Source organism: Gadus chalcogrammus, chromosome 13, assembly GCF_026213295.1.
Source record: "Gadus chalcogrammus isolate NIFS_2021 chromosome 13, NIFS_Gcha_1.0, whole genome shotgun sequence".
NCBI lineage: Eukaryota > Metazoa > Chordata > Actinopteri > Gadiformes > Gadidae > Gadus > Gadus chalcogrammus.
Window position 1 is genome coordinate 11,226,346 of NC_079424.1, and position 25,968 is coordinate 11,252,313.

At 44.1% G+C, this 25,968-nt stretch overlaps 5 protein-coding genes across 11 annotated transcripts in view; 3 read left to right on the forward strand and 2 right to left on the reverse strand.

Annotated features, from left to right (window-relative positions):
• Positions 1–687: 687 nt before the first annotated feature.
• On the reverse strand, positions 688–5,376 carry LOC130401631 (ubiquitin-associated protein 1-like). 3 transcript variants are annotated; one of them, XM_056605531.1, is made up of 7 exons: positions 5,028–5,376; positions 3,981–4,029; positions 3,693–3,817; positions 2,103–2,915; positions 1,830–1,988; positions 1,525–1,624; positions 688–1,039 (listed from the first exon to the last, which is right to left on the reverse strand). In XM_056605531.1, the coding sequence occupies exons 2-7, from the start codon at positions 4,018–4,020 to the stop codon at positions 897–899; spliced, it is 1,380 nt and encodes a 459-aa protein (XP_056461506.1). In that variant the 5' UTR covers positions 4,021–4,029; positions 5,028–5,376; the 3' UTR covers positions 688–896. The 3 variants fall into 3 exon arrangements, with proteins under 3 accessions (XP_056461506.1, XP_056461505.1, XP_056461504.1); XM_056605530.1 differs by having other exon boundaries at positions 4,801–5,375; XM_056605529.1 differs by having other exon boundaries at positions 5,039–5,373.
• A 395-nt stretch (positions 5,377–5,771) lies between these two features.
• Positions 5,772–11,963, forward strand: LOC130401632 (ubiquitin-conjugating enzyme E2 R2). 3 transcript variants are annotated; one of them, XM_056605532.1, is made up of 6 exons: positions 5,772–6,357; positions 6,664–6,853; positions 7,320–7,406; positions 7,742–7,839; positions 8,120–8,254; positions 9,034–11,891. In XM_056605532.1, the coding sequence occupies exons 2-6, from the start codon at positions 6,677–6,679 to the stop codon at positions 9,308–9,310; spliced, it is 774 nt and encodes a 257-aa protein (XP_056461507.1). In that variant the 5' UTR covers positions 5,772–6,357; positions 6,664–6,676; the 3' UTR covers positions 9,311–11,891. The 3 variants fall into 3 exon arrangements, with proteins under 3 accessions (XP_056461507.1, XP_056461508.1, XP_056461509.1); XM_056605533.1 differs by having other exon boundaries at positions 6,667–6,853; XM_056605534.1 differs by lacking the exon at positions 5,772–6,357 and having other exon boundaries at positions 6,668–6,853; positions 9,034–11,963.
• Positions 11,964–12,123: 160 nt separating this feature from the next.
• On the reverse strand, positions 12,124–13,786 carry LOC130401635 (bis(5'-nucleosyl)-tetraphosphatase [asymmetrical]-like). The gene is made up of 3 exons (XM_056605538.1): positions 13,677–13,786; positions 13,138–13,268; positions 12,124–13,030 (listed from the first exon to the last, which is right to left on the reverse strand). Exons 2-3 carry the CDS (start codon positions 13,265–13,267, stop codon positions 12,726–12,728), a joined length of 435 nt encoding a protein of 144 aa, XP_056461513.1. The 5' UTR covers position 13,268; positions 13,677–13,786; the 3' UTR covers positions 12,124–12,725.
• Positions 13,787–13,870: 84 nt separating this feature from the next.
• On the forward strand, positions 13,871–17,446 carry LOC130401634 (Rieske domain-containing protein-like). Of its 3 annotated transcripts, none has more exons than XM_056605537.1 (4): positions 13,872–14,222; positions 15,024–15,173; positions 15,815–15,849; positions 16,118–17,446. In XM_056605537.1, the coding sequence occupies exons 2-4, from the start codon at positions 15,062–15,064 to the stop codon at positions 16,355–16,357; spliced, it is 387 nt and encodes a 128-aa protein (XP_056461512.1). In that variant the 5' UTR covers positions 13,872–14,222; positions 15,024–15,061; the 3' UTR covers positions 16,358–17,446. The 3 variants fall into 3 exon arrangements, with proteins under 3 accessions (XP_056461510.1, XP_056461512.1, XP_056461511.1); XM_056605536.1 differs by having other exon boundaries at positions 15,003–15,173; positions 16,118–17,445; XM_056605535.1 differs by having other exon boundaries at positions 13,871–15,173; positions 16,118–17,445.
• Positions 17,447–18,123: 677 nt separating this feature from the next.
• LOC130402620 (rho-related BTB domain-containing protein 3-like) overlaps positions 18,124–25,968 on the forward strand; it is a 21,558-nt gene continuing 13,713 nt past the window's right edge. Inside the window, exons 1-6 of the mRNA XM_056606852.1 lie at positions 18,124–18,582; positions 19,128–19,362; positions 20,405–20,597; positions 23,380–23,537; positions 24,204–24,312; positions 25,808–25,968. The exon at positions 25,808–25,968 is cut by the window's right edge and continues 35 nt beyond it. Of these exons, the coding sequence (XP_056462827.1) occupies positions 18,581–18,582; positions 19,128–19,362; positions 20,405–20,597; positions 23,380–23,537; positions 24,204–24,312; positions 25,808–25,968 (858 nt within the window). The 5' untranslated portion in view covers positions 18,124–18,580. The remainder of the gene's footprint in view (positions 18,583–19,127; positions 19,363–20,404; positions 20,598–23,379; positions 23,538–24,203; positions 24,313–25,807) is intronic.

Consider the following 25,968-nt stretch of genomic DNA (forward strand, 5'->3'; position numbering starts at 1 on the left):
AGACATGTCCTAATATTTCTCTGCGAAAGAAACTGACCTCTTCCTCCCAAATCTTTAAGCAATCTATTCCAGTGCAGGTTGAAGAGCCCACTATTACAGCAGAGGCAATTAGAATACATTTTAGAATCCATTATGCAATTCCTAAAAAAGAAACAAAACAAAAGGTAATAGGGAAAAAAAAAAGGTGCCCTTCAGAAAACAAAGATGAATAATAAGTGAAAACATGAGACAAGTAAGAGTATAACCAAGCGCCATGAACCAAACAGAGAGGGCACTTCTTGGGAGTCAGTTCTCTGTCTGGTGGCGGTGCCTTTGTGTGTGTTTAAAGTTCAGATGTTTGTTGGTTCATTCTAAAGACAGCCTCCTTAGGTCCTCAATCCCCTTGATCTCTATGTACTGCCTATGCTGCACTGAACGTTGGAAGAATGCAGCTTAGTTAACTGACAAGTGTCAGTATGTGAAACTTGTTTTTCCTCTTCTGGTGTGGTGTGAATCTGGCTCCAGATTCCCTTCTGTTTGCTCTCAGAGCCCTCATCAAATTATGCCACGCCTTTGAAAGTGCTAGCTGATCAACTCGAAAGCGTCAGACTGTTTCCATGCCAAGAGAATCTTGGCTTTTCATCAAGCAGTACCAACTGTGGTATTCAACCACGGATTTAGGAAAAGACAAAAACAATACATTTTGACTTCCTCCGCTCTAGGCACACAGTATTTAAGAAGTACAGAGGCATGTTTTCAACACAGAGCGGGAATCAAGGCCCTCTCTCCTTCCAAAAGCAGAGTGAGTGGGCCTGGTGTCATTAAGGTAGGCATAAGGAAGGGATTGGGGGAGAGTGGGGGGAGCGACCGAGGGAGACAAGCCTTGCACTGGGCATTGACTTCCCAACCAGCTTGGCTCAGCTGGCTGTGGCACGTGCCATCAGGTCCTCGAGAGCCTTATCCTGGTCATTGTTGTGGACCAGTAGCACCTCTTTTATAGTCTCTCGCTCAAAGCCCATCTCACCAAATCTTGACATCAGCTCAAGAAACTGCAAGGCCTGAGGGGGAAATAAGAACGTGTTACACAATTAAAGGGCATCGCGCAGGTACAATTTATTATATCAATTTACATTGAGTGCTCTAAGAAATGGGTTAAAATAACAATCTATAGTTCTATGGGACAGATCATGAGGGGAAAGCCTATGTAGGCACCCTGACACAAATAAGCATTGTCATGTCATACTGCACGAGGATGACAATTAGCAAGCAATGGCCTGGTGTATTCTCCTTGTGATGCGTTTGCGTCAAATTCAATATTTTGGTCGGCGTGCATATTGCGTTGTAATTCTGAGCATCACAACATGAACATAGTGTTGAACTCGATTTGCTTCATGCTTTCCAAAAAACCTTAATTAATTGGGAGTGCCAAAGTTCCATTGGCGCTTTAATGAAACAGTGAATACAGTTAGACAATACAACATATCAATGATGTTGTTGATAGTTATAACTCAATTTGCTACAACAATTATAATTATAGTACACACCTTTCTTCTGAACACTTGTACATCTCTAGACACTCCTCCACAGCAATGGCATCAAATCCCCGCTCACACAGACGTCCATGCACAAACAAATAGTCCAGCACCTGTGACACAATTGATTTAGGTTTATAGCTGAATCGATGTTCTTAAACCAGGTGAACCTGTTCAGATCACATTCCCTGGATTACAGGGCATTTGTATCATCTGTCAAATTGTTCACTTTAAGAAGCAGATTAACAAATGGAGTTGGCTTTAACATAGGCAAACAGTAGTGTTTGGGATAACAGATGTGTTGAGCGGGGACCCCACCTGCTCCACATTCTGCCCTTGTTTCTGCATGGCGCGCAAGACTCCCTCATAGGAGTATCCCATGCCAACGATGGTTTCAACACACTGGCGCTCACTAGGGGTCAGGCTGAGAAGAGCTCCCCCGCATGGCAGACCCCCCGTGCCCGCCCCTGGGTGGGTCTTCAGAGGGGACAGAAAATACAAATACAAATGAATAAATAATTAAATTTCAATGCACATTTGAATAATTATTTAAAGACAATTTAGGATTAAACTAGTCAATCAACTGCATACCGGTTTCGGAGCTCCGTTCCTAGGGTGGCTGGATGGGTCCGGGGGAACAATCACATGGGTCTTTGGGAACGCTGGTGGGCTGCCATTTACTACGTTACGTCGGGGAACTGGGACTGGAAGAGGGTGGTAGCCCATGCGAGCTGGCTCACTGTCACCAGGATCGGATAATTTGGGAAATGTAAGCGACCGGATGTTACAGGGTCGATCGTCCGAGTCCAGTGCTCCTCTACCCGGGCCCCCTGCTCGATCCATGTCCATCAGACCAACAAACCCATTCGGTTTGTGAACAAAGCCTGGCTTAACCAGGTGGCTGGTGTTGGTGTTAGGAGGAGAGCTACCATGCACGACTGGCGGAATCTGGGCAGGCTCTGGTGGGGAAATAGAGGGAGGAGGCGGGGGCTGTGGTTGGCTCTCGAGGATATTGCGTAGCTCCTCCCTATCATCTAAAGTCTTGAGTTCCAGCTTATCAAAAGGGTCCTCTTCCCGTTCAAAGTCAGCCAGGTTGAGGCAATGCACTAAAGGAGTGCTGGGCAGGGCCTTCCTAGGCCCCAGGCTCGGTGCTGGGAGTGGGGTGAGGATGTCATTGTGGCAAAGTCCTGCTAGAACTGGGTTGAGTGCAGGTGGTGGGGGGTCCTGGTCCTTTCCGGAATGTCTGTTCCCATCTCTGTTGTCAACATCCTGGGCCAAGGCAGCCTGGGTCTCTGCTTCCTGTCTGGCTGCAGCTGCTGCTTCTTCTGCTCTCGCCTCGCCTGCCCGGGCCTCGGCCAGCTCTTGTCCCCAACGCACACTTCTCCTCTCCAGGGAGAAGTCATACTGCAGAAAAGCATATGGAGGCAGTTGAGAAAAATACCCCTACTGGGAACTATACAACCAGTGCCGCTTAGCCACAATCAACCTCTGAGCATTTGTTACGAGCACAGACATGGACGCATTTGCATTTATAGAGAAGACTCCCTCATAAGGGAGAAGGATAGTCTAGTGGTAAGCAAAATGCCTGCACGTTAATTCCATGGATCCAAAGGCGCTTTCAGGGCACTGTTTGTTTGGAGCATTTGTTCCTCACCCTGGTGAAGTTCCCTCATTGGTTCGGTTTCTTTGGGCATAGGTCAACTGATCAATCTGACTTGGTTGCTGATCGATACAAGATGACCCTGGATTATTTTGTTTTGTTTATGCTGTTTGTGGTGAGAACGAAATCTGACTGAACAGACCGACACAACTTTGGATACACCATAACATACCTGTGACTACTGTGTCTACATATTTTTCGCTTAAATTAGCCTAGGTAAGCTATGCATGCTAATGCCAAAGGCTACGGCATCGAGTAGAAGGTAACGGTTAACAAGATGGAATTTAAATATTTTATGTTCAAAGTATCCGGCTTCTAAAGAGACGCTACTTGCAAACAGCTTTTGAATGTGGGATCCCTATTTTGTTAACATTCTGTTTATTGTGGTGTCAGCTAGGCAAGCAAATGTATTATGTTCAGAACTGGTTAACTGACCGGTCATTTCAATTAATGTCAATATTACAGTAAATAACCAAGATTAGCATAAACATTCCTTGACGCCATTATTAAAGCAAACAGACCTGCAGGTCACTCAGTACGGAACCACAATCAGGTAAACAGAACCCAACAGGCAGCCCAACTTTGGCAGGGCAGCGGAACCGCTCGTTGATTTTGAAGGGAACATCTTCCAGGTAACTGAGGGGACCTAACGTAGGGCAACGAAAGAATAAAGTTTAGCAAGAGCTTAAAAACATTTTCATGGCAAGGGGTGGCCCCATTTTATTTGAACTACAATGAATTGAGGGATAGAAAGAGAAAACTAAAAGAATACTGCAGAGGAATTTAAAGCAAATTAAATTGATATTAACCATTGTTGTAGTTGTCCGATCCAGACTTCCTTGCAGCCATTTAGAGATTCTGTAAACAAATAGCAAATTAAGAAATTAATAGAAAAGAACATAGCATCAATATGACATTCAATCAGTGCATCTCATGAGATCACTGTGACCCCCTGGGCTTTAACTGGTTCCTATTCAGATAAGTCATTATCTTAGCTTAGTTTATATAAAGGATATCTTGATGCAAGAAGAAAGGTTGTCTAATTCAAAGCTCGAGCTCATCATTATGCTAGACACCATTTCAAATTGTACTTATTAGCTCTGCGCATTCCAGATTACTATTTTTTTTTAAAAAAGGTAATTTTCTTATTCAGTCATGCTCTAGCAAAATAGGGTGCTTTATTGAAACGGCTTATTGATAAATAACTTACAAATGATTACATGTTGAGTGATTCGCTTGTCATAAAGGGATTTGCTAATAGATGTATACAACAGGTTGCGTCCATTGAACTAAAATCTGATACTAAATGTCAAATTATTGCCAGGTCCCTAAAATTAATAGTAACGTTAAACAAATGAATTAGCAAGGACACTTGTACTATGACAGCATACTCGAGGATTCATTTTCGATTTTGAAGGTTTTAGATGCAATGTAAACATCCCATGCACTTTAGGTAATGATTACCTGTACAGAAAGAGCAATCAACCATCTACCAGCTCACTTGCTCAACTACCTCATATTATATACAGAGAGCGACAATAAGGACATTTATCAAACTGTCGCCTTAAAACAAGCTATCGTTGTTCCGTTATGCTTTAATCAGCAACAAGCGAAACTAAATGTACTCACCTTTAAGGAGGTGACGAACACAGAAGTTATGGTTCGCCACATTTATAGTAAACGATAATGATTCTTTCAAATGTATGTTTGCAATGTATGTGTGTTTTTAGGTAAAACGCAAACGTTGACGCGTAAAGCTTAGCTATGCTGCTGGCCTGGTGGTAGTAGTTGTGTTGTGTCTGGCTGACTCAATGCTGCCACCGCCCATGTAAAACTGACTCAACATTTACACACACAGGTATTGTACCAGTATCCGCACGTCTTGTTCTTCCAAAATCCAAATGGTCGCTTGCTGAGATGACTCCTTGCTTCGAGTGTGTTTTTGCACAGGAGTATTATTTATATTGAAATCTCTTTCCTGCTTCATCGTGGAACGCCATCTTGATTTGTCAACCTTCCTTCCTCGGGTTCCTGTTTGACGTCACCGCTTCACGCAGATGACGGAAGCTCTTTCGCTTGCTGATGGTTCGTTCAAGTACTTTCCAAATGTATATAAAGAAGGTGGGGTTCACCTGTTCATTTTCATTTTTTTGGTAGTGTTGTATATTTTATATGCACACCTCAGATAACCTGTCAAACTGAATACATAGAATCCCTATCCCTGCTGTGATCATTGTTAGCTTACTTTTCAGAGTGGTGTAAATGGTGCGTTCAGTTACACCTCGGCGACCTCAAAAATGTTTTGGAAGAAAACTGCAGTAAACATTTTCACAATCAGATGTCTCTCTCATATTACACATTAATCCTGTTTTACTCTTTCGTTTTATCTCATTTGATGTGTAATGTAGTTGTACCTTATTACTTTGATTTAAAATCTTAAACAATATAATATATAATAACAAAATGTCAAATGTCAATTTGTTATGTAGCCCAACTATTATATCCTAAATATGTTTGTCTTAGAATATTTATCTTTAGAGATTGGTAATATCGACAGTGTGCGCGCACGTCGGGTTCAGAAGTAAACGTTCGTGCGTTTACAGACACGCGCAAAGGTAGCCGGAAGTATCGATGGTAGAAAATAAAAAATCGATAAATACACAGTGAATCGCCAATACAGGTATTTCGTTGACTGCCCCTTCCGCGAATACAAACTCGATTATTTGCGGCGTCTACACGGTCGATGTGCTGGACGGGATGACAACAGCCAGAACAAAATCTTCCATTTTAACGAAGTTCCTCGGTGGGGTTTAGCTGACGTGGGGAGAAGTTGAGACTGCCAGAGAGCAGATAAACAAACATAAACAAGCAGGGATCAGCTGAGCGCTTTTCCGATCCGAACCAACAGGACGAAAATGTCAAGCAGGGCACTGTTGATTCCAATAATGATGACCGTGATATCTTGATTTACATTGGTGTTAGCTCCATGTCATTTGTCAACATTGGCACACAAAGAATTTTGGAAACAACACGAGGAATAACGTTAGCCATAGACCATTACAGAAAATCCACCATTAGCTGCCGCTGCCGTTTTCCAAGATTAGGTAATATTATGGACCGAAAGTAGTTTTGCTTCAAGTAGTCCACTGTAACGAAACGAATACTTATCAAAGAGCAAGACGTCAGGTAATCATTGCTCAATAACTTCGCCTTTCCCCATAAGGCCCTAAATCACATACAATGCCACTTACATAGCATAGCCATTTTGTCTTGAATATTCAGTGGTTATGTCAGTTAAGAATATGTTTTTGTTATTAATTGAGCTTGAATGTACCTCAAATGTTCTAGAATAATTGTAGTCCCTGTTTACGAATGCACCCCCCTTATATTTAACCAAACACTTTAATGTAAAACCCTAATTTTGTGTAAGAATCAGATCTGAAAAGGATTGTATTTATTTATTTTCTCTTCCAACGTTCTTATTTGTGTGAGAAGTGGGATAAGAATGGCCCACCAGACCACCCCAAGCTCCCAGAAGGCCCTGATGATGGAGTTGAAGTCTCTTCAGGAGCAGCCAGTGGAGGGATTCCGCATCACACTGGTGGAAGAGTCTGACCTGTACAACTGGGAGGTGGCAATTTTTGGTCCACCAAACACACTCTATGAGGGAGGCTACTTTAAGGTGAGCCAAACTCGAAAAAACATTGATTTAAATTTGCATTCAGTGATTTGGCCAATGGGTTATATCCAAAGGTATAAAAGCCTGTGGCAATGTGTATTTGTTATCATTGGATGTTTTCTACATTAAGCAAAAGTGTGCCTTTAGAAAAGTGAGCAATATGGTCTGCTTGTGAATGGGGTTCACAAGCTAGGTTTAGCCCTAGAAATAAAGAATGTCTTTTGATACGGCTGCATGTTAGACAAATCAGGCTAATGTAAGGACAATTTGTTTTGACCATGTTAATGTTCAGATAGTCATGGGCATTTGCCATTATTAACGTGCTAGAGATTATAGATTTAGATAAAAACCTTAGTCAATTGAACGATAATGACAAGTAGTAAGTTGCATCCACAAGTAATATTGCCATGGTCACATTTAAATAGACTAGTAATCTATGATGCGTATACCTTTATCGGATTCCTTTCAGGCCCACATCAAGTTCCCGATCGATTATCCATACTCGCCGCCAACCTTCCGCTTCCTCACCAAGATGTGGCATCCCAACATCTACGAGGTATAACATTCATATAAACTCGAACACTCCTATGGGTTCGACAGCTTTTTGAACATGCAATTAATCTTTTCATATTCATTATGTAACCAAGTATAGAATTTCTTATTTGTTTTTTAATTTATGTCATTATTTTACCATTATTAGTCTTGATATCATGTTGGTTTCTGCATTGTGAAGTTGAAATCTTTTTACTGTTTCCACAACACCTTCACAGTCGCTATATTTATGAAACGATACTACCAAACAACAACTTTTCGTTATTCGATTTAATGATTTGTGTAAGGCAATATTTTCTGTGAGCTTTTCAGACTGTGAGTTCTGGTTGGTCTTTCCAGAATGGGGACGTTTGCATATCCATCTTGCATCCTCCTGTGGACGACCCTCAGAGTGGAGAACTTCCTTCAGAAAGATGGAATCCCACTCAGAACGTTAGGTAATAACATCTCGCCGCTAATCAGTTACGTCCGTGCCCCTTGTGGATGTCATGTGGTCCAATTTGAAGATGCACAACCTTTTGATTACTCTTTCTATAATAACGGCTTACCGAATGTAATTCAAATGCCATAAGACTCCAAATGGTGTTTGCTGCTCTTTAGCACTGTATGCATTTAGTATTTATATTCTATAGAAAAAGAGGTCAAGGTTTTTAGATGATAGACCTTTTCTTAAACAGCAACATTTTCTGAAGTCATTTTGTTTGTTCTTATCCCTAGGACCATTTTACTAAGTGTAATTTCTTTGCTCAATGAGCCCAACACGTTCTCCCCTGCCAACGTGGACGCGTCCGTCATGTTTCGTAAGTGGCGGGACAGCAAGGGCAAGGATAAAGAATACGCTGAAATCATCAGGTAATACGCCAACAGCAATACGCCATCAGGGAATACAAATCTAGACACTAAGCTACATGTAATTAAACACTGAAACGTACAATGAAGGAATTTATATCCTGCCTTATTTATGATTTGTCAGTTCTACTAGTTACATATATATACTGGAGTTAATTTGAGTAAAATCATCTTAGAGGAGAATGCATATCTGTTAATTCTCTAATCTTGATCATGTTAAATATTCAGGAGAACATATTGTAAATTATCTGGTCAATTACCGGGTAGAGCGCGTACCGCTGAGGCTCAGTCCTTACCTTAGCAACCCAGATTTGATTCCTGCCCGTGGTCCTTTGCTTCATGCCTTCCCCTCGCTCTCTCATACCTCCTGTCTATCTCACTCTATCATAAAGCATTAAAATGCAAAAATAAATAAATATGAGAACAAGACCGATATAAATCAAGCCTTTGGAAGCTATAGTAGGAGTCATCTCATCATTGATTTTAGTATTTGGTCTAAATATCTTTTATATTTCATGATGAAATGATACCACTGGGAAATACTGGGGCTGGGTAGGAATGTTTGGATCATCGATCAAATGTGACAATGCAAGCTGGTTATGTTTACATTGCGGCATCTACAGTCAACCCACCTGATAGTTGGGGAGCTTACACAAGTCCACACAACTAAGACAAAGAGGAATTCCGTGGCATGATCACTACTGGATCCACGTGTTAACTGAGTATATACGTGAAGCTAAATGTGTAGTTGATCAACAACCTGTCCCTCCTCGGCCCGGCAGGAAGCAGGTGCTGTCCACAGCAGCAGAGGCGGAGCGCGACGGGGTGAAGGTGCCCACCACCCTGGCAGAGTACTGCGTGCAGACCAGGGTGCCGTCCCAGGACAGCAGCTCGGACCTGCTCTACGACGACCTCTACGATGACGACATGGAGGAAGAGGACGATGACGAGGACGAGAGCGAGATGGAATCTGGCGGAGAGGCCAGCACCACCGGGGGTAGCGGCACGTCCACCCGCCGCTATGACAACCAGGACGACTCCGGCAACGAGGATTCATGATGACCTGACTGGTCTCTTGGTCGTGCTGCAACCGCCTCCATTTTTTAATTTCTTTTGAAATTGAAGTGTGTGTGTGTGTGTGTGTGTGTGTGTGTGTGTGTGTGTGTGTGTGTGTGTGTGTGTGTGTGTGTGTGTGTGTGTGTGTGTGTGTGTGTGTGTGTGTGTGTGTGTGTGTGTGTGTACTTGTCGTTGTGTGTATCAGTCGGTTTGTGTGACTGGCTCTGATTGAATTTGTTTGTTTTCATCAGGAGTCTGAATAAGGTAAAGTTTGTGGCTTGACCCTCTTAACGGCTGGCTAACTCATTCTGTATCTGTCCTGTCTTTCGGATCTCCTTCCCTCGTCGTCATTTCAGTCAGTCATTTTTTGTGCCTCTTCAACATAGCTAATTTGTCTTTCTGTCCCAAATTTGATGCAATCTACTACATCCTGCAAACAAAAACGTACCTTCACACAACACCCATCTGGACCAGTCCCCTGTACATCTCCCACTTCACATCACATCATAAGGAAAAGAAGATATGAGGAAGGACAATGTGAAGAACATGACGGTGAGCTCTCCTGACACTGGATGGAGTATCCCAGGTGAACCTAAACCTCACGTCTCTGCCTCTTAAACCTCAGGGCCTCTGCAGACTCTATGCCAGGAGAGGAATAAGTCAAAGTAAAAACTATACGCCTCCTCACCTTCATTTTCCTCTTACTTTTGTCTCTGTGGGTGTTGTTCGAGGACAGGGATTCATGATAAAAAATGTATACAGTATCCCACCACCGATAAGTGTAGACTGAGTAACTCACGGTCCAGAATAGCCAATTTTTTTCGTTCTTGGCGAGTCAAAAATCTGGCCATTTAACGAAACTTTGCACTATGTGAACTTTTCGATTCCATTCAAGTCCCAAGAATATTGTTACTTTTTGTGCTTTAATTAAGCCAACACATTGTTACCCCAAACAGGACAGAATAACGTATGTTGAGTGACCGAAACTAACATTCAAACATTTATTGCAATCAATCTGAACAAAAGTACAAATTGCTTTTTTTGTGTGCACCTTCTATTATTGGACTTTTACTCATGCCATTACTCCACTCTGCCTCTTCTTCAACTGGTTGAACATCTTGTCACCTTAGAATTGTCTGAATTAACCCCAATGGTTTGTCCAGTTGGATAACTGGACAAACCTTTCACATGGCCTGTGTTCTGTAACCGTTTCTGGCAGCCTGCACGGGCGTGGATTTGACTGGTTTAGTTGAAATCTCTCTTCAGCCTGAATTGAGAATCACAATGTGACTAATTATGTTAAAGGTATAATCCTAACAATGAAAGCCATGCTCTGTTTTTAGTTATCCTGCTTGACGCTTCTTTTTTTAAACATTTTGATTCTAGTCATAACATTTTGCAGAGCCAAGGACCTGGCGTACCTTTTTATTACACACACACACACACACACACACACACACACACACACACACCCGCATACACATATGGATGGACTTACTTCCAAGGAAATCCAGTTGCTCGACAAATATCGACAAACTTTCAAGTGCTATAGAGGGATTGATGCATGTAGAAGGTTCTCTCCTTGTTCTCCTGGAATTCCTGAAAATGGATCTTGTGACTCTTGACTGTGAAACAAAATGCTTTATCTTCCATATTGCTCACCGCATTTGGGACACAAAGGTGAATGAGGAAGGAACTCCTGCTCACCGAATTGGGCCAATTGTGGATCCAGTGGTCATTCACATTACAGGGATTGACTGCATGCTATGGATCTCCTCCTCGCCCAAGAGCAGAAGACTGATGTCAATTCATGGGAGGACTGATGAGCATTAAGAGAACACATTTTCACAACCCATGTCCATGTTATATTCAGAGAGTAGAGCCAGCAGTAGTTCCTCTTTAGGGCTGGTCTTCGGCTTAGCTAATAAAAAGAGGAAATGTTATATCTTAGAAGTCACCCTTTTTTGTAACTCGTTTGTTGCCTTTTTGTTTTTTTTGTTTCCTTAGAATGTAGAGACCATGAAAAGGTTCCCAACACCCCACACACATAAACACACCCACTACACGCACACTAGTATCTTATTTGAAAAAAACAACATTTGAAAGTGTATATGGAAAATATATATATCCATTTTTGGGGTAGGTCGAAGGTGGATTCACTTAGTTCTTTCCATCCATGAGTGTGTATTTGGAGCATGTGTTTTCTGCGCCCTAAATGCCCTTTTGAGGATGAAGTCTACACACTTATTGGACTGAGAACTGATGTAGGCCCCCACAATCTTATGTGTTCACTTGGCCTTCTTTGATCGTCTGTTTCAATCCGTTTTGTTTGCGAGGATAAAAAATGTCACATGAGATTTATATTGTATGAACTACATTGTTGGGTTTTTGTTTGTGATTTTAGCGTCAGCATTTTACTGACATGCCATTGGAAATTGACAATGCATTGAGGGGTTTTGGCTTGATAAAGGGGGGGAACTATTGCAAAAGAAACATACAGCATACAATTATTGTGAAATGTTGGCAATTTATCCAAATAAAATAGTTTGTCATTGGAGTACTTTGTAATCGGTTTTCACCTTGTTTGTCATTATGTAGCTTTTTGTGTAATTTAAATAGATACTTCAATCAATTATAAATAATTGTATATATTGCAAACACAGAATTTGAAACAGGCAAAATGGTGCTGACACGGTCAGGGGGAAGAGCAGACTCCCAGTAGGGCTGTATTTTGCTAACATGTGTCTTTACTGTTTGTATCCTATCGGAGTTATTGCTCCTCCTTGATGGCCTGTCCTTACCCAGAAGCTAGGCAGTGACTAATTAAAGGGGACTGAAATGTACAAGCAGCATCGGCATTGCTCTCAAAACCAAAGTAGAACAAATATAAATTCAAATAATTTATTTACTAGCGAGTAGACAGATTATTGCAAAAGAAGAGTGTGAGGCAACATGTCAGTAGCTCAACAGCATTACATTTGATATTATCATATAACCCAATGACTAGAGCATTGTACTAGCCTCGTGAGACCATCCAGATCACACAAGTTCACATTTGGTTTCTTTCTGCAGATGGTTTCGCATATTGCCAAATGCAAAAGACAATCAGGATAGTCTCACAAGGCTAGTATTGTCCAGCCAGTAACTATATTGTGTTATTTTAAATGAACCGAAATGTAAAAAGGACCATTCTAACACTTGTTAGACAGTGATAGTAGTTGCGGAAATTAACTTCCAACAATCAATAAAAACTGAAACCATAGAACCCACAATAGCAGAAATGTTATAATAGGACTGGCACATGAATCGTATTCTCATGTTTTCCCAGTTGGTCAGCTTGCCTATTCAGTCAAACATGATTTATTCTACTTCATGATCTCCTTCTCCATAGGTCCTCTATTAGTGTTCTGCAGTGTCTTTAGGTAAGGTGTTTCTGTGCTGCCTTCAAGGTGTCCTGGAGGTCTTTATACTGTGCCAGGGAGCAGGCCTCTTCCAGAGGGGCCCAGCGGTAGTCCTGGTGCTCTTCAGACAGAGTCACGGTCGCCTCTGGGTCTCTCAGCTCGGCGAGCCAGTACAACACTTCCTTGGGCTTCCCCCGCACCTCATAACGGAGCTCCTTTGCAAAGTCTTCAACCACCCGAAGATGCTTGGCCTCCAAGCCTGCCTCCTCCTGGGTCTCCCTCAGGGCTGTGGTGAGGTCATCCTCCCCCGGGTCTACGTGACCTGGCCATATCAGAGATAAGAGACGGTTGGAGTGATAGTTGTTTGGTTGTATGGTTGATAGTGGTATGGTTTGAACATTTCACATAGGCCCGCCTAATATGTTATACCTTTAGGTGGGGTCCAGTGGTGTTCTCCGTAGGAGGTTTGCAAGAGAAGGTACTCAATGTTATTTGGAGGAGGTGTAGACCTGGCTAAGCGACGGAACACTATGAAGCCACATGCTCGCACTGCCGCCATCCTGTTAGAACATAAAAGCTCAAGTCAATATGTCTGTATGCCTGTAGGTGCCAATACTTTATCTGACAATATAATAAGTAAATACTGAATTAATTTATCAAAAAGGTTAATGACAAGTATGTATTTCGAAGAGTTTTTGACGAGTATAGTATCGTCACGTAGTGTCGTTTAATTAAACGATAGGCACACTAAAAGCATACTCCCAAAGAGACTGATCCAGATCAATGTTACCTCCTCAAAAAGAGCAAACTAAAAAGTCAGATGAATCCAGGCACATGGATTCAGATGACACCAGTATTGTTAACACCGGATAGTGCTTGTTTGACGCAAAGATATATGCTACTTTTATAAAGCATCTCCTTTTAATTGTATAAATTATGTTTATATTATACAAAGGCTTATAACTTACAATGATTTATTTTGATACGGCTCTGTTTTTACTGCGGTTTAGGTTCTTTGCGTTACTGACCAACGCTTCAGTCAGCTTCCGAAAGCTGATTGGTTGGAAGAAACTAGGGGGTAACAGAGAAATAATTCCGGCTCGCAAAGCAAACTAAAATATTGGGTCCACTTTTCTCTTGCATAATAATGGTATATGTGATATAGTAAAGTATAGTATTAATAGCGTTATAGGAATGGTATTGAATAAGGATAAGAAATATGACCATTTATGTGTGTTGATTACCAATTGAAAGCGCATGGAAATTAATTTAAGTGATTCATGTGTTAAATCCATAGACTGAATTAAATTGTGGATTATGACGAATCAACAAATTTTTGTTGGACGGTTTGCGAGCCTCTGGCAGAAAGTGATAAGACATTTACGCAGTATAGTCATCGTATACCTGCCTGGGGGTTACAGATAACGATGAACTCAGTGTTTGGCCTCCTTCCCCAAATGCTGTCAGAGCTCTTGTTGGCCTTTGGTGAGGAAACTGCTTTGCTGAGTGCCAAGGTAAAGAAACCAAACTTTTGAAAACAGGAAATAATTGTTATTGTTATTACAATTGTTATTACAGTACTAGGCAAGAAAGTGTCAGTGGAAGAGCATTATTATACAGTACCATGACTCTTACATTTCTGGAGTAGTTCTTACATAGTATGTTACTCTCTAGTTTAGCTTGAGGCAACTCCAAATGGTGTTCCTGTTGTTCAAAAGTTCATTACTCTTTCTGGTACATACCACTTTGGTATGTATGTGTTTATATACATTACAGATATGGTTATGATATGATATGGTTTACAGCATTGAGATATTTTGGGTTTAACATCACTTTATTTTTATCCATAGTTTGCTCTGATTTTGTGATCACTAGAAGCCCAATACTTGTGTTGGAAAAGCGGACAGATATACAGCCGTATCTCCTGGCATCATCTCTGTCACACTATGTTAAGATGATGTAACGAATGGTTTCTCTATCGGTACGCAGAACTTGGGTACTGACCGAGAACTAGGATAAATGTATGCTTCTTAGGTTTTTGGTCGAATACAAATATATTTCCTAAAAAATTAGGCTGGGTAGGATTATTTGTTATGACCTTATCAACAACGCATAATAATAAAAATGAACAGGGTCTGTCAATAATGCAATATTCTCAATGAGCCTGAGAACAGGCAAACCTTGGATACCTTCAAGAAAGAAAAGTTGTGCTCTAGCAGTGCTTTGAAATAATATAACACATTTATAATCATATATATATATATGTATGTTTGATTGCTGCCTGTTTTTTGGAGAATTGTCTCGTGCCATGGAAGGGAAGAAGGATGCCAGAGGAGAGGCCCACTTCGTGGGGATGAGAGAGGAGTTGATTGAGGCCAAACGCTCCCTCAGAACACTAGAGGGAAGAGATGTGTTGGTCATCTACCACCTGGAAACTTTCTATGCTATGGACTCTTACTGTTATCGTGAGTAACTTTTGGAACCACGTTTGAAAAAGATCAGGCTCATCTGCTTTTAGTTGTAGATGGGGGGGGGGGGGGGGGGGGGGGGGGGGGGGGGGGGGGGGGTGAAGAGAACAGTTATTAATTAATTGTGTGTGTGAGCGTTTGTAAGTGTGTGCCAGTGTGGCTGCAATGTGTGCAATAGTATGCTTGCGTGTGTGTGCGTGGCTGCGTGCGTGTGGGTGCTTGTGTGTGCATGTGTTTGTAAGTGTGTGTGTAACTCTTCAAAAATGCTGCCGCTGGGATAGGCGGTGTGTGGGCTTTGAATACCTTGTGTGATTGCTTGCAGTCCTAGTCAATTAATTGTCATCATTCCTTCTTATAATTTGTCACTTATAATCCAAAAACCCAAAACCTTATCATGATTTACCGAAACCTAAAATGACCATAACCTTTCCCTGCTTTTTGTGCCTTACAAGCATCCAAAATACCATGGCTTAATATATGATCTTGTTGTTTATCACTGATAACCTCAAAAACCTTGTTATCTATGGCCGGATGTGTCTAACAGTCGTAAGGTGCATTCAGTCAGCAAAATGTTAAGATCCTCAAGAAAGGTTTGCTTACTTTGCAATTCAGTGATTATTGTGTCCCATTTCAAACAGATGAGGCAGGAGCTCTGCAGACTGGTGACATTGAGGTAAGAGTTCCCATAGATTTGTGTACTTGTGTACTTTATAACATTTTTAACTCTTTTTTGCTTTTAATCTATCCAGTGGACATTTTAAGCTAAATCCCCACGATAGGGGGGAGTTAAACTTGTTAATAAAGTAAAATTTCTTTGCACGTCCAAGTTAGAAATGCAAAGCCCTCACACAATTCAGTTGCAACATCCCCAGGTAAAATACATTTTGAAAGAGAATTTTGTTGTTTATTTGTTAGTTTTCAAAGTTGTAACCTTCTTGCAGGAAGGTTACGACCCCAAGGAGAAATCCCCGGTTGCCATGTGGCTCTCTAAAGGCCCGAAGCAGAGAGTCCACTCGATCACCGAGGCCAACGGGGAGGTCTACGTCAAACTGTCAGAAGACCCTCAACGGCTGGATTCAGACTTCTACCAGGGAGAGAGGGGCAAGGTGCAGAGGGCCAGCATCGAGGCGGCCAAAGCAGCCAAAGCAGCTAAAGCCTTACAGGAGAAGAAATCCCGATAGTACGGAGGAAGCAATATTTAGGCAATACCGATGTTTCTAATTGATATCTGTAGACGGCATGACAATGGTTGACATTACTGGCTGGTATTAACTCATTAATATTGCAGGGAAGAAAACAGATTAATCAATTGTCTATGTGCTCCCATGCAGCTATGTTTGTTTTGAAAGTAATCAATAGTGATCATGATGGATAAAGACATTCCATATCGGTTCATCCCTACTTGATAGTGATGCTGTGGATCTGGGATTTGATGATATTGGACATTGTGTATTCATTAATAAATGAAGTGAATGTTGACCTGTATCTTTTCCCAGTAAAATGTTCTGTTCTGCTTAAGACATCTGCAGTTGAAAAAGTCGAAGAGTCTCGGGGTGTTGCTAAATGCATGGGATATGGATGCACTGCCGCAGCCAGAGGAATACCAATATCCCTCATGCATAATGCATTTCCCTCACCATAAATAATTATGTCTAGGATGCTCACAATCCACACAGCCATAGAAGTCTCCTTGTCATTTGATGAAAGTAAAGGAAATTGGGCCATCTTGTAATATAATTGGACTTATCGATGAGCTGGCAAAAAGAAAGCAGAGATTGTGTTCCGGCTCTCCGGCGCCCATGGGCTGCAACAGGCCTGTAGAGGCCCTGTTCACGAGGCAGGTACTGCGCTTTTCTCTGGTATTCTCTGAACACAAACAAACCATTTGACATGTAAAACACTATGCACACACACGCACCAGACCTAGGGCTACGGCTGAACGAGGAACATTAAGAATAACAAAGTTGACTTGCAGGACAAAACCAACCTGCGAAGGGGTGGGTTAGATCAGCCACCAGATGGACGTTTTGCATGAGGTCAGACGGAGGGGGTCAGCGAGTAGACACAACAGCAGGTGGAGTAATGCAGGACGCTGCTTGCTCCTGTGTTCATGTATTCCCATTATGGCCTCAGCATGTAAGGTAGCGCAGCACAAACAGCTGTTGACGGGCCGTTTGGCCCCGGATGACTGTGCGTCGTTCATAATTCATGGCCGTTAAGGGCCGGGCGGGACTCTGAACAGACATTTAAAGCACAACTCCACATGCCTTCAAATCATAGCTGGTCTGCAAGCCAAGTAGGTACACTGACCTTTCAAGACATAATTGAATACAGGCCTATAAATTACCTCATGGGACATCAAGCACAACTATTGTTTGACTCCAGATACTAAATGATCCACATATTCAAACTGGTTCTGCACATCTCTGTAATTACTTTGCAGTAGGGAACTGAATTGTCTGAACTGGCCTGAATTATTGTGTGAAGGCATGGCATCTGAAGTATCCTTTGCCATTGTCAGGCAGTCTTATTTTACAACAAGCAGTCAGTCCAGTCCCTTTAATTCGGAGCCAACAAACAATGAAAAGGAGTTTACAGCAATTGGCTACATTTGTGTGGAGCAGTAAAATAGCTGGATTTATTCGACGTCGAGTCGCTCCAAAGGGGTAGCTTACAATAACGTAGTTTTTTCCCGATGGCACTGGTGTTTGTGTGCGTGTGTGTGTTTGTGCGCGCTTGTTTGTGTGCGTGCGCGCGTGCGTGCGTGTGTGCGTGTGTGCTTGTGTGTGTATGTGCTGAGTCAGGCGCGAGCCCTCTCTTAGGGTGCTCTGCTCTCTGCTCTGTCTGTCTCTCAGTCCCATTTCTCCCTCGCTGCCTCGCTCTCCGAGCCTGATTATTTATTACTTATTACACTTTGCCAGAAATACTTACAGGGGGAGGGGGGGGGGGCTTCATTCTTCTACGGAATAACCCTTGGCATGGACTGGGACATCGAGGTGCAAGGATATTTGGTTCAGCGTCGTTTTCTGTTTTCTTTAAGCGAATGACAACTTGTTTCTGTGTAGCATAGTGACCGCCTGATGTTATTAACCGGCTGAAACGAAGCGCGGTGGACAGCAGACTCGCCAGGCGGCGGTCCGGTGCGCATCTGCGGTCAGGACATATTTTTTGGGGGGCTTTCTTCTCCAAAAGGTTCGCTTTAATGATTCGAAAGAGAGGCACACATGCGAGTGAGCTGCGAAACTCTCCGGCCGTGATTCAACGAGCACATGCCACAGATGAGAGGGATTAAGAAAGCAAGCGGAACCGCGACTCATTGCGGAAAAGCCTTTGACTGCAGACTCATGTGAAAACGCACCGTGGAGAACGTGCTCCGCGGCGTAGAGCCGAGAGAAAACCCCACAATGTAAGTTGCTTTAAGATAATGGATGGATAATCTCATTCAGATGTATCTTCATACACGCGGTTTTCCCCCGAATATATTAATATAATAATACAATAACAATGCAATAATCATGCAATAATACTAATTATTATAATTGCAAAATGTATGTTTTATTCATTATCATATTACTTATTATAATTTGTGTTGTAATTATCAATTATAATCAAATGCGGTGAAGTGTAACCAAAATGGCAAAAAAGACATACGGTTAAGCCTATCCTATGTTACAGTTCTTTCATTCTTCACATCACTGCTAGTTATTTCTCAATGATTTGATGCGCTGTCCGCGTGATACACATTAACATTAAGGGAGGACAGAGAGCGGCTTGGCATCCGATTTATAAATCACTTGTGTGCATCCCAGCGCCATCCACACGCACGCCAAACCTCTGGACCGGCTTCAGTGCTTCGGATGGATCATTGTTTTGCCTGTGTTGTACATTCATTCATTCCCCCCCCCCCCCCCCCCCCCATGGTTATGTCTGGCCGCTGGTGTGCTGTTTCAGGTCCATTCATATCGTGGCCCTCGGCAGCGAATGCCCTGGGGTTGTGGGCCCCGGGGAGGAGGGACCCATGGGTCAGGGCCAGCTGCAAGGGGGCCTGCTGTGGAGCTACCTGGGCCAGGGCGCAGTGGTGGGACCCCACGACCTGGAGAACAGCCTGCACCACCCGGCCTTCATGGAGTACACCTCGCAGGTCTTTGGGGATGTGAGCGTGGTGGTGCGGGACTGCCCCAGCTGGGTAAGAGGCGGCTGCCTGGGTCCGGACGGACGTGTTGCTCAGGTGGATGGATGGATGGATAAAAGGATAGATGGATGGATCAGACGATCAGACAATCAGACAGACTAGATAGACACGACTTTTCAATCCAATCCTTTTCCCTGACAGGCCAATCATTTTGTCCTTTATGAAATCATTCACTCCTGTGCTCCTCTATTATCTCTGTCTCTCTCTCTTTCTCCGGGCAATCGTATCTGGATTCCAGCCATTAATCTAAGATCGCGCGGCAGGTTTTATTTTCTTATTTGATTCGGTGCGATGGAGGAAGGTCAGGACAGGCCAAGACGGCGGAGCATGCAATGAAAGCAGGCAGGGTATTTTAGTCTGTGCTGGGAGCGTGAGTCAGGGAGCTGCTGGTTTTTGTTTTTTGTTTTCCACTTCTGAGTCTGCAGCCGTGGCTCAAAGGATGTTCAAAAACTCAAGGCTGCTGCCGTTGCTGGGATGCAGACTCTCATCTGCACGACAACGCTCTCTTTCTTTAGTGAATGATCGTCATTCCAGCAGGAATCAGGGCACGCGCATGACCTCAACTCACAAACAGTGGTTAATGATAAATCGTATGTGTGAAATAAACGAAAAACTGTTGATCCTTTTAAACCAATCCTTTGTGACGCCCCCCTTCGTTCCATTGTTGACATGATGGTGACTGAAGTGCCTCCGTCCATTCGTTTTTATCATGGCAAATATATAATTGCTAAACTGTTCCAAAACACGATTCTGTTCAAAGCTTGCAACGGTTTGCCCGTAATCTTGCTTTCAGCAGGAAAAATTAATTCTGATATTATGTAATGCATCTATATCCCGGAACGAGGGGAAATAGGGAGACATATAGGCAGATACATAAGGGGGGAGAATTGAGTTCAGAGTCGTATGGCGTAGATTAATGCTGTGTTTTTTTCTGTTACGCTAAACTGCTCTTAAACTCCATCTAATCTTTCCATGCTACGCCCCCCCCCCCCCCCCCCCCCCCCCCCCCCACCACCTACTACATCACCTCCACCAGGACCTGCTGGATAGTGATTGGGCGAGCGTGCGGAGTGTGCTTGAGCAGGCGGACATTCTGGTCATTAAGTACTCTGTAAACGACAAGCTGGCCTTCCAGCAGGTGAGGAATGGCTACGCGCCCAGACTCCGCCCCCTCCTGAGGCACTGGGGTGTGCCGGTCATCCTGGTCGCCGTGGGAGCACGTCTGCACGGTGAGCGCAACGATATTTCATCGATCTCAGGGCTCCAGGGAGCTGAGGGAAGAACGACCACACGTTAGCCCTAGGCAGCATCCCTCTCTATCTCTCTCTTTCACTCTCCCTTTCTCTCTTTTGCTCTCTCTCTCTCTCTCTCTCTCTCTCTCTCTCTCTCTCTCTCTCTCTCTCTCTCTCTCTCTCTCTCTCTCTCTCTCTCTCTCTCTCTCTCTCTCTCTCTCTCTCTCTTCCTTTATGGATTACATTGTTCTAGTCACGTTAACTGTATATCAGCAGATGCCCTTGTATAATTACAAGGTTCAGAAAAAGCCCACAATGTATGAGTGTATGAGTCCCACAAGCGCTTGCTTGGCATTAAGGGATGGATGTCTGGGACCAAATTCGATCTACCTGCGTTGTTAATGAGCTGCCTGCCTTTGTTTTCGTCCTAATCTTTGAACAAGCAGTCCCTTTGTCACCAGTGTCATTGGTACAATCAGGATTGGATTTCGGGGTTGCTACAATCTGCTGTCTCAACCTGGCAGGGATTTTATTATAGTCACGCCTCAATGCTGTATGAGGCGTTTGTCCTTTAGCTTGTCCTCAACATAATGATAATGATCTACTGACAATTTGATCGCTGGTCATCCTGCCGGTTCTAATGCATATTTGTGGGGATAACAAGCCGGTGCAAGGCATCACCTTCATCTATTTATGAGGATATTACAAGCCCCGCACACACAGCCATTCACAAACACATAGGCACACAATCACAGACAGGCCGAGAGTTCAATAAACACCAAAGTGCAGGTTTATGAGTAACGGGCCCGCCTCCTGTGGCCATGCTGTTCAACGTCAGCTCTACTTAACCTGATAAAACGTCTATCCGGCTGCCGCTGGCACCAAACAACATAGACCCCTTTATGAACCCCGTGAGCAAGCAAACCCAGTGGCAATGTATTTTAATCTTTCCTGCATGAGATAGAGATCTGCAAGGGCAGGCTGAGCTGATCACCCTGCTGCACGGGGAGAAATGTTTTGGTGTGAGAGAGAGAGGGCGGAGGGAACAGACATTGGCGAGGTGAGGTGAGGGACGCAGGCCGTCTCTATTGTGTTTCTGCCGGCTATGAGCTTTTCCAAGTGATTCCCCCTGTGATGAGCGTTGAGACCGACGGATGATCGTCGACCATTTCCTGCTGACGGATTTAGAGCACCCAGGGGCGCCAGTGGAGCAGAGGATGCTCTATAACGTAGCGCTAATGTGGCCATTAAAGCTCACACGCACGCGCATACCCTCACATGGCGCGCAATGCACAGAGTCATGATGTCAGAGCGATGCCCAGTCACAGTCTATCAGTCTTGGACAATTTATTCCAGGTTTCTCCCTCCCCGCCTCTTCTTTTTACACACACATAAACGCACACACAAACACTCATATATACACCTCCCCCAAACAGACACAAACACACACACACACACACACACACACACACACACACACACACACACACACACACACACACACACACACACACACACACACACACACATAAATGTACACACACACATTCAGTCTAACAAGGCTGGCCGATTTTTAAGACGCAAAAAATCTTCCAAAGCCTGATCACTGAGCTGTATGTGTGGCTCTTTCTTTCTCTATTCTCTCTCTCTCTCTCTCTCTCTCTCTCTCTCTCTCTCTCTCTCTCTCTCTCTCGCTCTCTCTCTAGCTCCCTCACTCGGCTCCTGCCATCCTCAGGCTGCCTCTTCCTTTGTGCAATCTCTCCATAGCGGAATTCTCCTCGAGCTTAATCGCTCTAATTTTCCCCTTGCGTTGTCAGCCCTGGATGTACCGTGCATACGAAACCTCTCAATGAACGCACGCTATGGCACATACAGTGCTAATGTGCGGAGCCAGATTAATCAAGCTTTTTGCTGAATCCGAGGGTGAATCTTCGCCTTGCCATTATCGTCATTGTCTTACCCTAACCCATGTCAAACATACCGGAGATAGCGAATGGGTATTGTTTCAACTTCAGTCAGGTCCCATTTGGGAATGTTTAACCGCTTTCATCGCTGAAGGCTTTTTTCATTGTTTTGGTTTTGGTGTACACGATAAGGACCTTGTTGCACACAATAGGAGATTTGATCTCAGGTTATCAGCATCATCCTCAGCAACAATGACAGGAGCTCTCTACCCCTCATGACGATCTTTGTCCTGGTCTAGTTCATGGGGTTTAAGCATTACCAACGCAAGACTCTTGCCTGCTTAAACCAGGGCCAGCCTTACTTAAAAAAGTGGTTCCTTGATGCAACTTGATGAAATGCTTTGAAACAGAATAGTATTCCGGCCCCCCTCGTCTTTGAACGAGCTAGAACACAAGATGAGGCTGAGGCAGCTGTCCCACTGACAGAATAATAAGTCAATGGTCGAAGCTGGGACTGAAACGGATGCAGATCAATGCAACGGTCTGGCCTCGTACGTTTGGCTCCTTCTTCTCTGCCCGACTCAATGATTCCCTGTTGTATGTTGTTGTGTAGTGCATTTTATTGTCTGCTGCGGCTGTCTTGGCCGGGGTTTATCTTCTAAAAGAGTTGTTGAATCTCAATGAGAACAACCTGGTTAAATAAAAGGTAAAACTGAGAGAACATATGAAAAGTACCCCTTATACATGTGTAACCCTCTTCTCCTCCTGTTCCTCCTTCTTGTCCTCCTCCTCCTACCTCTTCTCCTCCTCTTCCTCCTTCTTGTCCTCCTCCCTCTCCTCCTCCTCCTCCTCCTCTTCCTTCCTGTGGCCCCCAGACGAGGGCCCCCCCTGTACTTGTCCCCTGTGTGCCTCCGACTGGAGCAGCTGTGTGCCCCACAGCGAGGGCCTCCAGTTGTCCCGGGACCTGGGGGCCACCTACCTGGAGTTGCCCTCACTCAACCACGTCTTTGTGGGACGCTACTTTGGCAGTGTGGTGGGTGCTGCTCTTATTCTGGGCCTCCTTGTGATGCCCAAACACACTGGACGATCTCCCATTTTATGTCAGCATTATGACCTAGTGAAAATATCAAAGGGGACATATTATACTACCAGGTGTGGTTGTGATAAATAAGATAGATGAGCAACGTTTACTAAAGTCCACTGGTTAGGCTGGTAGCACACATCTAGGCGGACACGCCCACTTGTGATGTCAGAAGAGGCAGATTTTCAAAACAGCTTGTAATGGCTAATCACACTCACATTAGGTGGTATAATATGTTACCTTTAAGTGATTAAGGTGCAAATTATTGATAACGAGGCTGAAGCTCCAGACCTGGGTAACCAGATGAAGGTAGATCTGATTAAAATGTAAGCTATCAGATTGTGAACATGTGAATCATTTCAATAGGTAGGAATTGCTCTTCTTTAAATGCTACAGTTCCTGAGCCTGGCGTAATACACAGGACACGTAATTATTGTTTATTCCCGCAGAAACTTTGCACTGGTGACTCGTGCTCAATGGTCGTCAGCATTAAATAAACAAAGAGGCATCGATATTTACATAACAATAGTAAATAACGTTGAACACCAACGGCAAAGCTTGTTGGTTGCTCCTCAAACTAACCAAGTCTGTATTCTCCTATGTTTGATTCGTCCCCAGCTGGAGTTCTTCATGATCCAGTGTCTGAAGCAGAAAGCCAAAGAGAGACCAGATAAGAGGCGTGTCAATAAAGTGAATGAACCACAGCCTCCTCACTTGGAACAACCAGGTCAGAGGTCAATATGGTGCTCCCTCTACTCTGAGATACAGCTCTACACACAATGTTTCTATGCTTGCGCATTAAGACATAATAGTCTCCCACAGGACGTATTTCTGAGGGTATTATTATTTGTTGAGTTTGAAGAGCTATGAAATGAGTGATGAAACGTGTGAAATATATGAACTTTGCTGAACTTGATCATTTCATTTGGAACGGCAAAGCAACTGCAAAATATACCGGTATACCTCTTAGGTCTAAATTATAAATCTTTCTCTGATGTCATCTCTGATGATAAAATGATAACTATAAAACGATGAAACTATAAAAGGATAAACCTTTATGAAGCAGGGGAGTGCTTTTGCTGAGACTGGCTATTTCTCGCCTGCTCGTTTCCTCTCTACATGCACACTGTTAGACCCATTCACCCCATGACGCCACCCACCATTTTGACATTTTCCCAGCCAGTCTAAAATCGACAAGAGTAACTGCCCGCTTCGCTCTCAGTGATTTGCTCAAGGGCATATCCCTGCCATTTCTGGCAGAGGGAAGGGGGGGGAGGGGAGCGAGGAGAGGCGGAGGCGTCTAGCGCACGTCTCTCTCGTTCAAATTGTTGTTCCTCAAACAAATGGTTATTTGAATTACGGTTTGACCTTCCCCCTCGCGCTGGTCTCTAATCCGCTCCCCAGCCGCCGTACCCTCTGCCCGCGCCGTCCAAGGAGAGCCCCCATGGGTTCCCTGTTCCTAAATCACAAAATAGGTTAATCTGTTTGCGTTCTCGAGGTGCTGTAATATCGATCCGTCCACTGAGTCTATCTCAGCCCGGCGCCGTGACCCTGAACATCACAGAGGGCAGTGCGCTGGCAGCAACGGCTTCTTCGTCTCCATTTGTAGGTTTCACTCCATTGTAGGTTTGTATGAGATCCGGTGCTCCGGAGCCAGCCCTGAATATATATATGGCAATGGTTCAGCGACACGCTTTAGGGACCGTTAAAAAGGAGATGAGGTCTGCTGCGGGAGCTATTATTTACATGGCCATTACCTGTAAGACCTCCTCACTCTGGGCCTGCCGAAGCACCTCGCTTCATGCATCATTATGTACTTAACTCCTTGTCTTTGTCTCACGCCTCTATATATCTTTATCCGGCTCATCCCTCCACCTCTGGTTTTGCCAAGGGTTGTCGTCCCCTTCTCCTCTCACATCCACAGCCCCCCGTTCGGTTCCTCCTTGTTGGCTAGACATCACAGTATTCCCTGTTCCACAACTCATTATTCTCACGCCGTTTATGTCTCCGCATCCATCCGTCCTCTCCTCCTCCTTAACGGTCACCAGTGGAGGGGAGGATGTGTGTTGTGCCATTGATTGTTCCAGAACGATGCTCCATCTCTCTAAACCTCCCCTCTCGCCCCGCCCACTCCCCTCTTTCTGCTCCTTCCCTTTTTGTACCCCGACGCCTTCCTTCCGACGTCCCCCCCCCCCCCCCCGCACCTCCCTCCTGCGGCGCAGCCCGCCTCCCTCCGATCCGGGTGGAGGAGTCCAGCTTCTCCCAGGACATGCAGTGGCTGCTGGAGCGCGGCGTGCAGTTCGCTGACGTGGCCTTCTTCGCCGGGGATTCTGGGAAGGAGCTGGGCTGGGCGCACGCGGCGGTACTGTGCGCCGTGAGCCCC